We start from the raw sequence: 15557 nt of genomic DNA on the forward strand, positions 1-15557 counted from the left end.
TGGATCATTACAGTACTGCAAGGAGAGTGTATAGTGAATTTATAAGTGCTTGGGGATTGGCGGAGTGATTGGATAAGTACATATGTTGGTGGAGCCTAACCCCTGAGCACAAGCTTGGCTCTAATTGGCTGCCCTCCATGTGCCAAAAACTGAAATTTAGCCTTTGCATAGCTCTGTATTGCTACAGCTGCAACACTCCACTGAATGTGCAATAAACTTTCATATCCACACAGATGTGTCATGTCCACGATATTTCATGTGTGGACGTATGGATGAATGTACGGTCAGTGATTCCCCCTACCTTCCATGTTGGCCATGTTGTGGGACTTGGGTCACAGGGTGACACATTGGCGCTTGTGGCCCGGGTGGCAGCAGCACTACAACAGGGACACCCGCATCAGTTGATTCATCATACAGCCCAGGATGGAACCACACCCAGAGCTCTAGAGTCATTGTTAATAGCCTCACGCAGGACTGGCATACACCAGGCCAGCCCACTTCGCTTACGCTTACAGGGAGGGACGACAACGCTACATGGCCCAGGTTTTCATTGTAGTGATCTGATGGTCACATGTCTAGTTGTCAGTATGCCTCAGTCACTACCTCACAGCTGGTTTACACCCACACCACACCCATCAAGCACAGGCGTCACAGGACACATGACCCTGCCAATAAAAAGGCCTGGGCTAACGTGCTCGACGCTATTTCGGACCTCTCTCAGGGTGTATCCGTGTGGTGTGCATGTGGACATGGGGGCCCAGGGACCTGCAACATCACATTCCACTGGCCCGGAGGTGACATGATGGCATCCGCACCACGTTACCCAATCATAGAGGGTCCATGGGGCAAAGACTTGGTGGCACCGGATGAACTGCCGCCGGCACAGGCACATTGCCATGGGACGGTGACTTTCGGTGCACTGAGGTAGGGGCACCGTAAGTGCTGAGCAGGCGTGCAGCCTGCGATGATGCCCCATCCCGGCGGTCCAAACAGCACAGATTTTCTCTGCCCTGCTGGACCACAGTGTAGGCCTGAACCTTCAGACAGGGGGGCCTACCACCACATGGCGTGGCCACACTGGTCACAGAGTTAGTGGCACCGCAAGGGCTGAGCGGGTGTGACTGATTTGTGGGGATATGCTTCCTTCTTTTTTCTCATTTTTTGTGTTACATTGTATTAATGAATATCAACTAACTAACTTTTGGAATAAATGCTTACTAAAATGAACCCATTATTACATTTTTTCTTTGTCTTTAGGCCTGTGCTTGCTGGGAGGGAGATTTAACTCTTGGTGACTTTATTAGCGCCGTTTCATTCAATTTCAGGTGGAGACTTTTTCTGTATTTTGATTGAGCGGGTGTGCAGCCTGCGATGATGCCGGGTGCACTGGTATGTCCTCTGTCATGGCGAAATCAAGACCCAGCACCAAATGTGAGACCTGGTGGCCTGGGGAGTGGGGCTGCATGATTTGGAGGGTGCCCTGTTGACGGGCCCTGGGCTTCGGGGTTGCAGCGGCATGTGGTGGGCCCTCTTTTCTACACACAGGTGGCGGAAAGTGAGCAGTGAGACCTGGGTTTGCAGTGGCCACTCCCTCTGGCCGGTGGGAGTGGATGATGTGCAGAAGCCTGGGTGCGCAGGGGCAGGACAGCGATGAAGGCATGTGCAGTTGTATGTACTCTGCCATTACTAATTCTACACTATGTTTCAGCTGAGTGACCTTAAGGGCTGCAGTATGTCCTGGCACGTGGTTGGAGACACACCAGTGGCGGAAAGGTGAGCAGGGAATCCTGGGTGCGCAGGGGCGGACAGTCACCTCTGGGCGGTGGAAGTGGATGGTGTGCTTTAGCCTGGGTGCGCAGGGGCAGGCAGACAGCTCTGCGAGGCGGGAGTGGATATGGTGCAGCAGCCTGGGAGCACTGGGGCAGCACAGCGATGAAGGCGTGCGCAGTTGTATGTACACTCACTCTCCCTCGCCAGCTCTTCCTTTCTCTCTCTCTCTCTCACACTCTTTTTCTCTTTCTCTCTCTCTTCCTCTCTCACACTTTCTTTCTTTCTGTCTCTCTTCCTCTCTCTCACACTCTTTCTCTCTTTCCCTCTCCCTTCCTCTCTCTCTCACTCTTTCTCTCTCTCTCCTTTGATGGGTGCATAATGCACAATCTTATCTTGCTTTTTGTCTTGCAGGCTGTGATTCACAGATTGTCGAGGGATGACATGCCATGGCTGTACCTACTTTTATTTTGTGTAAATAAAATGTTTTATATGTAAATACATAGATGACTGTGATTCTCATTTGTTCAACCTCACATGCATCTTAATTGTTAGAATAGTGCAACATCAGCCGATTTGTCACGTTCCAGATCTTGAAGGTTGCTGTCACATTTGTTTGTTGGGGGGATGGCGGACAACGGGGTGGTGGGTTGGCACTCTTGGGTGTCCGAGCTGCATGAACTTTGGCTCCATGGCATCTGTTGTCGTTCAGGTGTGGTTGTGGGCTGGGCTCCCTTTCATGTTGCAGGTTGTAGTCCGACTTTACACCAGGTCAGAGCAGGTGTAAACTTCCTGGTGCTAACACACCTTATCGCCTGTTTAGTGTTCTCTTCTCCGATCTTGCTGGTCGTTGAGAATGTTGCGAAGTGGTGTTTTTGCTGCTTTTTGCACTGGAAAGCCTACTCTGCATCTCATTAGCAATATTTCCCGGAGTCATCCGTGATGATGTTTTTTTAGGCAGCTATTGCTGGTAAACTGGTGATATGGGCTGTTTGCACCAGCTTGTGAATGGTGCGTTAAATTTATCACCATTTTGGCTGTGATAAAGTGGCTTAATTAGGCGATGTGTCCTTGAGAACATGCCCATCAGTATTTTAAACACCTGAGAAGTACTTGAGTACTGTGCTGAGAGCCACGCAACCTTCGTGTCACACTAGGGTGCCGCGCTTAAAGCCGCACTAGGGTCGCAACTCCAAACTTTTTTGGGAAAAAAACGTTCACTTTCAAAACTGTACGTTCGTCTAGGTGACCCCATCCCCTGAGGCATGCCCACATCTACATATATATATATATTTTTTTTTTAAAGGGGAGGGGGGGTCGCATGGCCCCCCTTCCAGACCACTTCTGGCCCCGTGGATGCCAACTCCCGGGGCCTAGCCTCTCTGTTGGGGGCCATGGGGGGAGCCCCAATGCCCCACAGTCCCGCCGGCTCCCCGCCTCCTGCAGGAGCACGCATTGCTTTTGGGCAATGGGAGCTGCTAACATACAGCTTCCCTTGCCCAAAAGCAATTCTCCTTTCCTTTATTGAAGCAAGAGGAGGTTTTCCTCCTCTTCCTTCAAAGAAGCAAACCAGGGCTTGCTATCACAGGGTGGAAGCCATGCTCCCGCCCTGTCATGGCAAACAGCAATTTCCCGGGGATGGACACCCCAGGACATTGCAGAAGCCGGCCCTGGGGGTGGCAGTCCCCACGGCCATCAAGCCGTCCAGGAGGCAGGGACCGTGCTGCCCCCTCCCTCTATTTTCATAGCCCCAAGGTGGTGGTGGTTCTTGGGGCTGTGGGAGGGCAGTGTGCCCTCCCGCACCTAATTTACATAGCCCAGAGGAAGTGGCGGTGAAATTTTATGATTGCCCCCGAGACCTGGTCCAACTGGGGGCTCATTTAAATGAAGTGGGGGAGCCCCGCTTAATGTTTTACATTTTTCATCCGGTTTCGCGCACCCAGCGTGCATTCGAACGTTTAAAAAACAAAAAAATTGGGTGGTCCTTGTGGGACCCCCTGAGCAGGCCTTGTGACTTGGCTCTACAGTCTAAACCAGGAAGTGTTGGCAGCCAATTACAGTTAAGCTCGCGGTCGGGAGGGTTCGCAAACCCAACGCGTCCCTAAATATCAAAACTTTTATTTTTTTAATTTCTCAGCAACTACTGAAGGGACTTACACCATTTAAAAACAAGGTCGCTTTCTGAACCAAGCACTATATTTTTGTCAAATTTTATTTTATTTTTCTAATTTCTCAGTAACTACTGAACGAATTTACACCATTTAACAAAAAGGACACTTTTTCAACCAAGGGCTACCTTTTTGCTAAATTCGGTGTAATACCGTTCAGCAGTCAGGGCTGTAGCCGTGTCTAAAGTTTCCTGTGGAAAATAACATGGGGAAAACATGTTTTGGGACCCCCATTTTTTCTTGGTGAATTACCCCAAAACTTTCAAGACAGGAGCTGACCTGAGCTGATAACAAATGTTGAACATTTTGCGAAGATTCGTCAACCAGCACTAAAGTTATTGGAAAAACATAAAACGCTTTTCCTATGGAAACTTTAGGTCCTAACTATAACTACCTAGGTAATATACATCCCGTAGCACGACATTTCCAGTTGCACCACAACAGTAGACCTAGCCACCAAAACCAACTTGGGACTGAATATAGGGGAGGAACTCAGGGTACACTTGTAATTATTTATATAGTATTGTTTTTTGGTTGGGCGGTTGTGATTTCAGGCGAGCCATTTTAGTTTGTCTCCACACTATATTTTTCATGTCAACGTCTGTGAGCTTCTACTGAATGTGGGCTTGTTTGACTTTTTTCTTATGTGCAATGTACTTATGCCCATCTAGGGCTACATAACTACTTTTCTGGGAGGTCCCAATATGTGGGGTTATTTGAATCTACTGTGAGGTGTTATGAAACGCCCATCCAGGGCTGTATTCCTGCATTGTTGTTTTTTTACATCACGTAGAAGCTCTGTAACACTGAGGCGTAACAGTCATGCATCACAATTCAGTCCAATGGACCGGATTTGTTCTATGGAGAACTGACCAAATAACGTGACATTGATATTGATTTTAAAGTATCGAGGCAGTGATGAACTTAACTGTCTTAATTACGTGATTGTGTATATAATGTCAAGTTTAAAATTTTACTGTGGAGAATCGTTTTTGAATGAATCAAGCTGTGTAAACAATGTGCAAATGATGCTTTATTGGTTCATGGCAGTGAACAATATTATGCCTGACACTAAGATGGCGCCCGATCGTGACATCACCCACGTGATTGGATGATTACTTAAATGATGTGCGTTATGGTGGTCGCCTCACACTGATGAAAGTGTACCGCTGAAACGAATTTGTGTTTATTTTTGTGCCAAATAAATCCAAGTAGGATTTAACCCCCCGCGAGTGCTGGCTTTATTTCCTGGAGCATTTGTGTCTACGCGAGCCTGCCGGCTCGTGACGAGCACCCCCTAGCGAGTGCACTGGCGCTGCAGCAGCCACTTGGAGCGTTGTCATATATATATATATATTTAAACAGTACAATCTGGTAAAGATGAATATGTGGAGTATATTCATACACATTTTAATACATTCCCTGATTGATATGTGTATTTCAAACCTCTCAGTCATAGGATTTTTTACCTATTTATTAATTTATGGCATTTGGCACTTTTAGAACCCATTGGTTCGATTGGGTGACACTTTTCACACAATGACATGGAGTGATTGTAAGCCTACTGGGGCTCAATTTTGTAGAGCAGTATAACAAACAAAGATTATATCATCCAGACACCAATATAAGAATGCTTTTATCATTTATGGTAAATAAGTGTTCTCTATTTATTTTTATAGTTTCACTTTTTAAACAATCTCTTGTGTTTATTACTGTTTTTACACAGGGTTGTTTTACAATGTGCAAGGGAGATCGTGGTACATTTATGACCAGACTATAGTGTTGTAAATAATTGCATTTTTAGCTTTTGCAATTTTTATTTATGAATGTTTTATTAGATTTTAAAAGCCAGATATCAGGTCTCATGTTTATATCGATATTTATATTTGTCTTTATATACATTTACATATTTATTGAATCAAATATATGCTCATTTGCACATGGTGAACCTTTTGTTTTATCGCTCATAGGAAAGTGAATGCTATACAGTATTTTTTCCATATCTATGAAAAAGTCACCTGTTTGAACACGTAATGTTATGCACCAGCACTTTAAATATCGGTGAAACATCAAGCAACGCGCCATGTGATCAAGGCTCGGGTGGGGCTGAAATGCGTTATGGCAGAGATGCAGGGGATGCAATAAACTCACGACTGCACCAGGAACTTTGGGTCCGCGTTCGTCTTTTCCGAGTGCAATTGGATGGTTTTGGCAAAGCCAACAATAAATATATATATTTATTCACCGAAAAAAACCATAGGTTTCAGGGACGTTATAGTTAGTTGAACATTTGACTCATATAAAACCAGAGAAATTCGCCTGTTATAGATAGTTGAGCTAACTATAACTCGCGTGCCCGCAATGCACTGTTGATGATGTCACATATTACATCACTCATGACATGGTCAGTGACATCACTGATGACATCACTGATGACATCTCAAATGACATCACTGATGACATCATCCAGTGAATGTGTGTTTCTGGAAAGTTTAAATATTTTTCATATATATCTATGCCAAGGTGTATTGAAGAATGAGTGGATTTACAAGTGCCTGAATGGATTACTAAGTAGGTGCGTGACTGACTGTATAAGTGAGTGATTGAACATGTCTTAGTGAATGCATGGGTTAGTGACTAAAGTGTGTGAAAGTCTGTATTAGTCTCTCAGTCGGTGTGTAAGCGGCTGCATGGGTTGGTGGGTAGCTACATGAGTGTCTATATGGGTTATAGATTTGTTGTCTGAGTGTCTGTATGGGTGCCTGAGTGACTGTGTGGATGGGGTGTGACTTTGTGCATAGATGTAGGAGTGATGCACTGGGTGTATGGATTCAAAAGTGCATCTGGGAAGGGCTGTATGGGTGAGTTAGTGTGTTTATAACACCATGAGTACTGCTGCGTGATTACAGAACCAATAAGGCACTGCCTAGGACCACAGAGGCTTCAGGGACTGCCGAGGCCCACCCTGCATATTTAAGTAAAGCTCCGGAGGGTGGCGATCCCCAGACTCCTGTTGGCCTCGAAGCCCCCCGAACCGTTAGTAAACAATACGCGGGAAGGTGGCGATCCCCTAGGCTGCGAAATGTCTCTGTGCCCACCCGTGCCTAATTTACATGTGACATTAAGATCCCCAGTCCTACCGAGACCCCACAATAAAATGATAGGATTGGCCACTGAACATTACCCACCAGGGGCCTCATTTAAATGAACCGATTAGACCCCACTTCTTTCTTTTTTTTAATCTCCGTTTTTACCATCCGGATCCACTCTATTAAAGCGATACGAGGTTTTGCTCCTCTCGCTTCAACTAGTCAAACAAGGATTTGCTATCACATGGTGAAAGCCATGCACCATCCCTCTAATAGCAAACATAAATGTCCCGGGGATGCACACCCCGGGACATTGTATGAGCTGTGCCTGGGAGGTCGCGCTCCCTAGGACCATGATGCATTGGTTAGTATAAACGCATACTAACACTACTTACACACGTGTAGTACAGTGACCAGAGTGTAGTGAAGAGGCAGAGGAAGTGCAAAATCTAAAAATATAAATCCTACCAGAGGTCAGATGACATAGTTCAATGAGCCGACGACCCTGGGATGAGTAGAAACAGCTACATGAAGCAAACGGGTCTTCAGCACAATGCAAGCAACTTTGAAATATTGGTGAGTGCTGCCTTTTTTTTCCTTCTCCCGCTCATCACAAAATGTATGTAGTGAAGAGGCAGACAGCAGTGGGTCCGATAAGTAGATTAATTGCAAGAAAACAAGACACCCTAAACACCCACCAACAGGAGCAAATAGCAAGGCAACCGTCTTCTCCAGCACCGTGTACAAACTCCCCAAGGTTCCCCTCATGACAGACTTACATTCTAACATTACATACTTACATTCTAGTAGAATTACATACTAACATTCTACTATGACTTACTTTGGAATACTACACAGAGCACATGACTTTACAGCAATGAGCTCATGGTTTCATCCAGGAGTCTTGAGACCGGTAGGGGTGAGCAGTTCGCTTCCCACTCCCTTTATTATAGAAACGCAAACTAACACTACTTCCACAGGTATACTACAGTGCCCAGGGCACATCACTTAACAGCAATGAGTTCACGATTTAGGCTCATGGTTTAATCCTGAGTCTTCAGACCAGTAGGAGAAAGTAGTTCGCTACCCACCCCCTATATACTATAAATGCATACTAACACTACTTATACAATTATACTACAGCGGCTAGTATCCTACTGCACCCATAGCCCATCACTTTACAGCAATCAGCTCGTTTTGTTCCCAAGTCTTCACACCGGTAGGCGTGAGTACTTCGCTTCCCGCTTCCAGTATAAACAAACAGTAGCGGTCAGTAGTTCGCTTCCCACTGCCTGTATGGTATAAACGCCTACTAACATTACTTGCACACATATACTACAGCGCCAGAGCCCATCCCTTTACAGCAATCACCTCGGTTTGATCCCCAAGTCTTTACATCGGTAGGCGTGAGTACTTCGCTTCCTGCTTCCGGTATAGTATAAACGCATAATAGTGGTCAGTAGTTTGCTTCCCACTCCCTGTATGGTATAAACGCCCACAAACACATCTTGCACATGTATGCTACAAAGATCAAAGCACATCACTTTACAGCAATGAGCTCACGGTTTAGGCTCTCGGTTTCATACCCAAGTGTAGCAGCATATCATCTCAGCACCATGTCACTCTGAGCAACACCGCACCAGTAGAAGTGATGACTTCGCTTCACACTCCCCCACAGAGGTTACAGTGCTCCTACCCTCCTTTTATACTTTTTTCGCCCTTACTCGCTTCAACAGAATCGCAAAATGGCGGCCAACACTTCCAAGTTACAACCGCTCACATAGCTCGCAACCTATAAGCAGCAAGCTCATGCTCATAACACCTCAGCCAATCACATGGCAGAATTCCCAAATATCGATATCTGTAAATTTCGATATTTCTCTAAAAACTACTGAACGGATTTACACCAAATAAACAAAAGCGTGCTTTCTAGACCAAGACCCTAATCCTTGCAAATATGGGATAATTCCGTTCACCCATTCGACCTGTAGCCTTGTCGAAATTAACAAGGAGAAAACACGTTTTGGGACCCCCCTTTTATCTCAGCCCCCCTTGACCAATCACCCCCAAACATTCACCATAGGAGCTGATATGTACATAGAATTCGTTTTGAGAATTTCATGAAGATTCATCAAACAACACCAAAGTTATAGGCAAAACAAAAAATGCTCTTCCTATGGAAACTTGGTCCTAACTATAACTACCTATTTGGCGGCGTCCAGTAGTAATATTATATATATATATATATATATATATATATATATATATCCTTACAGCTGCCCCTGTTAAATCTCAAGAGAATGTAAGAAAAATAAAAAAAATTGCAAAATTGACCTGTGGAGTGCGACCCGCTTTGTCTCTCCAGCTGGAGGAATAGTGTGAAAAAAAAAAATATATATATATATATATATATACATACATATATGTATTATACATGCATATCAATGACATTTTGTAAAATATATATATATCACAACTCAATTCCCACAGCGCTGTCAACTGATAGCGGGACACAGACGACGATTTTGTGCTGTTTATTTTTTATTTTACTTCATGACAGGATGGTGCGTTTCACCCACCCTGCTGGGCTTGATCATATATATATATATATATATATATATATATATATATACTGTACTTTAGCAGCTGAAACACCACATTTTCACATTCTGCCTACAACTCCATTAGAAGTTCAGCAATTCTTTCAAATTTGTGTTTGCTTTCTCCTTTTCTTCTTCACATTAAGACATTAATATTTTTACGTTCTTTTTTTTTCAAAGAACACCTGCCTGTAATCTGATGAAGGTGAAAGGACTGTACGTAAAGCTGACATCCCCTTTCTATTCCAATATTTTACACATTTGAACCTAACCACCTTACCTCAAATTCACTCTAGGACTTCGGAACTATTTCAGAATAGTATGTTTCAGATTTATAAAGAATGTTGTTGGAATGCAAAACCGGCCTTCTGTGCCTCTAAAAATTCTTGCATGAATTTTGACATATGCTGTCGCTTTTGCCCTTCAACTAAGGGGGTCATTTGGATAGCGGGCTTGATGTGAACATGTACTTCGTTCTTCACACAGGTGGAAGCTCGAATAGTTTTCTGTTGCAGCTGGATCCAAAGTTGACATCAGAGCAAAAGCCTGTCAGCAGGCAACTTACTTTTAATTAAAGCAGTACAGGACATTTATAAAACCAACATTATAAAATACCCAGCTGTGTTTTGTTGCTTTACTCAGCTAACAATGTGGAGAATGTGTCTATGCTTGATTTATTGGAAATCGTTAGAGGCCTCAGTGAGAGTGGTCCTAAATAGGCTCTGTGTCTTTGGGAAAAGTGACAGTCCCAAGATCACCCATGATAGCTCAATGAACAAAGCTCACATTATGCTCCCATCCCCACTTCTTATTGTGTGTGAAGGTGTCAGAGACATTTGAAGTAATGGAGGTGTAATGAGGCTGCTATAAAGACTTAAATGAAAAGTATTTGCCTCTCTCAAAGATGAATGCTTTATTGTTTGACACAGAGCGTGTATAGTCAGCGGGGAACACAGTTTCACATGGCCGGTGCTTCTTACCCTTATCCCTAATACTGGAGAAATATTGGAGAAGGTAAGTTACACGATTGCAATAAGAAATGGCAGGGGCTTTAGACTATCCTGGTATTTTCCATACTTCCCAGGATAGCTCATTCTACTCCAATGAAGACTTCAAAGGGTGGTTTATGAGTTTGAAATTTCCATCAATCCAGATTGTTTCTCCTAGAATAAGCAAAATGTGTGGTCCATAAACAAAATCCATCTGAAGGTCTGATTACACTTTGCAATCAACCTGTGCAAACAACTGTGAGAACAGTGAAAGCCTAGGATAAGACCTGCTTGTCTTTATAATGAATAGACCTGAAATTTATATCCAAGAGAACTTTCTTGAATTTTGTCTCGTTGATTTTCCTGTGGGTTTGAAATAGGTGAATACGTCAGAAGAGATTGGTGGCGATATTCTTGATCACAAAACTACTGTACATCCTGGGATCATGGGCCAGTCTTGGTGGACCGCCTCTGGTGCTCCTGGAAGCGATGAACATGCAAACACCCAAGATCTGAGTAATGACTGACACAATGCAGTTCATGTTCGCCCCCCCTGCTATTAGTGTAAGGTTGGTAAAGGTTTTTGGGAAAATGCAATTTTGGGTTACAAATTATTTGTGCAAATTAGTAATTTTAATGGTGGATTTGACTTTAACCAATGAATTATTGATTTTGCTATTAAAATAATATGATTATCTCATTTATACGTGTGATTAATAATGAAGTATAGTTTTGCCTCAATTTTTTTGTAAGAATCCAAAAAAATGAAATCAGCTTTTGGTGTTCTGTTTATTCCCCCTCCCAATCAGATACCCGTTGCAAGTCTTCTCTTCCTACAGTTTCCGCAGAACATGGAGAGCAATGACGTCAATGTACTGTGTTATAAGAAAGACTGTATTGTGAATGAAACTTTCTATTGTGTGCCTAATTTAGCATTTTGAAGGATTTCCACTGCAAGGTATTGTGTAAGCATGAAGGACATGATTCTATGGGTTATTGTTTAGAAATGTACATCTCTGGGGTGCAGTTGCTGAGGAAGTAAGCAGAAGATTTCTCTTACCTTATGAAATGGGTTAATGCTAAGAGCCCTTCAAATTTACGTATATGTTTTTGATTTGCCATCGCAACCTAGCCATCATCATGCTATGTTGAGTTTGCAGTTTTATTATTTAATATGCATATAGTGCGTAAAAAAACCCTGGTTTTTAAGGACAGTAGGCAACTTTTTATTTTCCTCAAGAAACTTTGTCTGATTAGTTCGAGAATTTCCTCACTGAGGATGCTGTCAGTACGCCTCATGAATTTGACACTTAGAATTTGATGGTAATGATTTGTGATTCTAGATTCTGTACCCGGGCCTCTACGGCATAATATGCATATTTCTCTGTAAAGCTTATTTTAACAATTCTGTATTGAACATTTTATACTTAAAGTTGAACTAGAACTCTGTTCTTGAGTTGTCCTAGTTTCTAATTATGATTTACTCTGCTACATTTGTGCTATTGATGTGAAAGTTAGTCTCTTGCCACTAGATCAAAGAAATGTCTAGTGGAGCTGAACTGCCTGGGGCAACGTTTGGGATTCATTAGATAGTGGGTTCATGGGATTATTGAAGTTCAGCTCCCACAGGCTCTATGACTTGAAATAGAAGTCCAATAGAACCACTACACATATTTCTGCAAATGTGAACTTCAATGAATGCCACCCAGATGCTTCTCCTTTCGCTCCAATGACTGTTTACTACTCCTCCATCATGTCCTTTTTATGAACCACTCTTTTCTTCTCAAACGAACTTTATTAAAGAATGTGGCCAGACCACAGAGAAAGTTAGGAATCTTTGTGACGTCCAACAGGTGTCAGTTTCTGGCTTTTTGGAACTCACAGTGGTTTCAAGAGTATGCCTCTAAACATGCAGAGCCACAGGGTTCAATATCTCGACACGGAACACCTTTGCAAAATACAATAGAAGACCACACAGAGGCTTTTCTTCTTGTGAAATTATACAAAGTGTATAATTACTATCCATGGGTACAGTTGCATTTTTCTCCTCGGGAACTTTTTTCCGCTCATTTCCTTCCTTACAACCCCCACCGGTTTGGGTAGTGTTTCGTTCCTATTCCTACCCTAGAGATTTCATATTTCCTTTGCCTGGAATTAATCTCTGACCATTTCAAGCGTGGAATGGGTTAGAAAAAAGATTGTAAATACTCAAGAAATGAGTTTGCTTGTAGATGTGCACACATTTTCTTAGTATTCTCACAATAAAACGCCTAATACCTGCACAATCCAGGTCACACAAAACCTTTGTGATTAACTACATTTTGTTGATAGTAAACGTGACTTTACTCTCATGAAGAGTCTATTTATTCATGTAAGCTAAATGTCAACATACAAATAGCAGCATGAATGAGATCTAGTGTATTTTCTTCGCCCCTACTAAAATACAACCTTCCCTCTCATGTGGAATCCTGCCATAATTCTGTTGTTAGCCTATCCTATGTATTTTTCTACCCCTCGCCTAAGCACAGGCAATAGATAGTGTACAATTCAAGTAAATTCACCATGAAACGCAAAAAGAAAACAACTAAAAAGTAATGTTTTGTTTGTTTTTCACTAGGAATCTTCACAATCAAAAATCCTGTAAAGTTATCAAGTGAAAGCACATATTTGATGGGTGTGTGCGCGGCATGCGCTATTGTGCATGCCCTGCACAAGTAGCAGCAGCGGTTCACACACATGTGCTGAGGTTTGTTTTGGAAAAATATAGCACATTCAGCACTTAAGTGGAAATATAATGGCATACGCACCTTGTTAACCAAGATAGGCACACAATGAGAGTAGTTCATCCGGGAGGCCCAGGTCCCGTTTTCCAGACATTCCCTGTAAACATTTCCTGGAACAGAGATTAAATATGTTAAAATACATTGCACCAAAACCCTCATGAGTCAGCTTTCTGACTATAAAAATTATTTAAATATATAACTGATTGACGACTTTTTATGAAGAGCCCAATGAATGCAAACATTTGATAATAATCCTACGGTAATAAGTTGCAATGCCTAAAATCTATTCATTAATCAGATATTAAAATAACGTAAGGTCGAAGAACAAGGCGTAAAAATCATGACCAAAATACAAGTACCCAAAATACAAATATCAACAAATACTCTTCTTTCAAGTCGATATATTGTGTGTCATTAAAATAAGAAATAATAAGACCAATTATTTACGGTGCCCAGGAAAAGAAAAACTGCTGCATTATGCTTTGTAAGAAGAAACACATTATTGTTTTCAGCGATTAAGATGCCCTTGGGTTATTCTACAAAGACATCAGTTATTTTGCTTCCATTGGATACAAGGCAGAAACCGGATTACGTTCAGTGCTATTATATTGTAGAACCACAAAAGCGATCCAGAAACTCATAATATATTGTTGAGACAGAGTACAAGAGGCAACGAATAAAAATCACGTTTGAAAGCCTTCCTGGAACATGGAACAATCATTTTAAATGTCAAATGACTGAAGTCCAAAGGCCAAGATGCTCATTTTCTTCCCTAACGCGTTTCTACAGTAAATTAGACAAGGATTGGATGCGCACAGAAGGGTCTAAACTAATTATAGTCAAATTAAATACATACAAATGTAACACGAATGCCACAGTGTCACCTTGAAGCAACAAACACCATAATGGAGTAATGGCTTTAATATGGTATAAATCAGCCCCTGGGCCGCTCTTGTTTGTCAACCTGTCTTAAATCTATTATTTATCACAGCAGAATCATTGTAAAACCATTTAAAGTGAGTGAGAGGGATAGGAAGGGAGTGAGTTGTTCTATTTAAATTTTCCTCAAAAAGGACCAAACAGCCATGAGGTCATGACCTTAAGGGAGAAAACTGAGGAAGAAAACCTAGACAATAGAAATAACTTTTACACTTTTTTTTTAAAATAAAGGGGAAATTACAATTATCCACACCTGTTTCCTAGCAGAACGACATTCAATAACTTGTTACCTAGACTTAAAATGGTCTGCATCCTATGTGGTTAAGTTTAGACCCAATTAACCAATTAAAGTGAACAGATTTACTAGCAGGCAAGGCCTCTGTGACATTTTTTATACAAGTGCAATACACAAAATTTTGTGTAACTTTTTGCTAGCAGGAGTCTCCTTCACACAGAAAATAGGAGGGACTTTCCATTTAATAAGGTATGAAAACTGCTGCCAGGGCAGAGACAATGTCTTAGACAATTCCTTAGGCCTCTTTTGGCAGAAAGGCCTGATTGTAAGGTATGCGACTCCTCTCAGCTCAGGAAGGGTAGGGTTCAGGAATTTTATTAACTTGAAAGGGACCAGAGAGATGACCTCCACATTCATATGTAAGTGCTCAGTGAGACATGGGGTATGAGATGTCTTTTGATCCTAGCGTACAGTTTAGCCAATTTGGCACCATCCCAGTAGGAGGGGAATCTGGTTTCTGAACCAGTTTGGTGTGGCTGTGGGTGACGGCCCTGCACATTTCCTTAGACACACTAGTCTAGTGGTTGGTCCACCAGCCTGCTTCCAGGGCAAAAGGGTTCTGCCAAGTTGGGATTTTTTTCAGCATAGTGCACTGTACGATAGTTTGCTGCAAAAGAGGGAGGAGTTGCCCCTGAGAAAATATGCCTATTGGTTAGTGAGTGTCCAGGTGTCACCCCACCCTCTGGCTTGCGAGTTCTACAAAAATAGCACATCATTCCATAGCTCAACAGAACACTTTATGGACATGTAGAGGAAGGGAGGAGACTGACAATGCTGTTTTGATCTATGTGGAAATCTGAGGGCTGAACCTGTTTCTACTGTGTGAGAAATCAGGACCTGTTTGTAGAGTTCCCCCACTTTTGCCCCCATCTTGACTACTAGGTGCTGGTTTTCTGACTCTGACTGTGCCCTGGGCCCTTGTTAACA

At 42.6% G+C, this 15557-nt stretch overlaps 1 protein-coding gene across 2 annotated transcripts in view; it reads right to left on the reverse strand.

Moving 5' to 3' along the window:
- Positions 1-15557, reverse strand: part of CRHR2 (corticotropin releasing hormone receptor 2) — a 1496074-nt gene that overhangs the window by 656041 nt on the left and 824476 nt on the right. For both annotated transcript variants that reach the window (XM_078665281.1, XM_078665282.1), the window contains one exon: positions 13421-13506. In XM_078665281.1, coding sequence (XP_078521407.1) covers positions 13421-13506 — 86 coding nt within the window. The remainder of the gene's footprint in view (positions 1-13420; positions 13507-15557) is intronic.

This window comes from Lissotriton helveticus, chromosome 10 (assembly GCF_964261635.1).
Source record: "Lissotriton helveticus chromosome 10, aLisHel1.1, whole genome shotgun sequence".
Classification (NCBI taxonomy): Eukaryota; Metazoa; Chordata; class Amphibia; order Caudata; family Salamandridae; genus Lissotriton; species Lissotriton helveticus.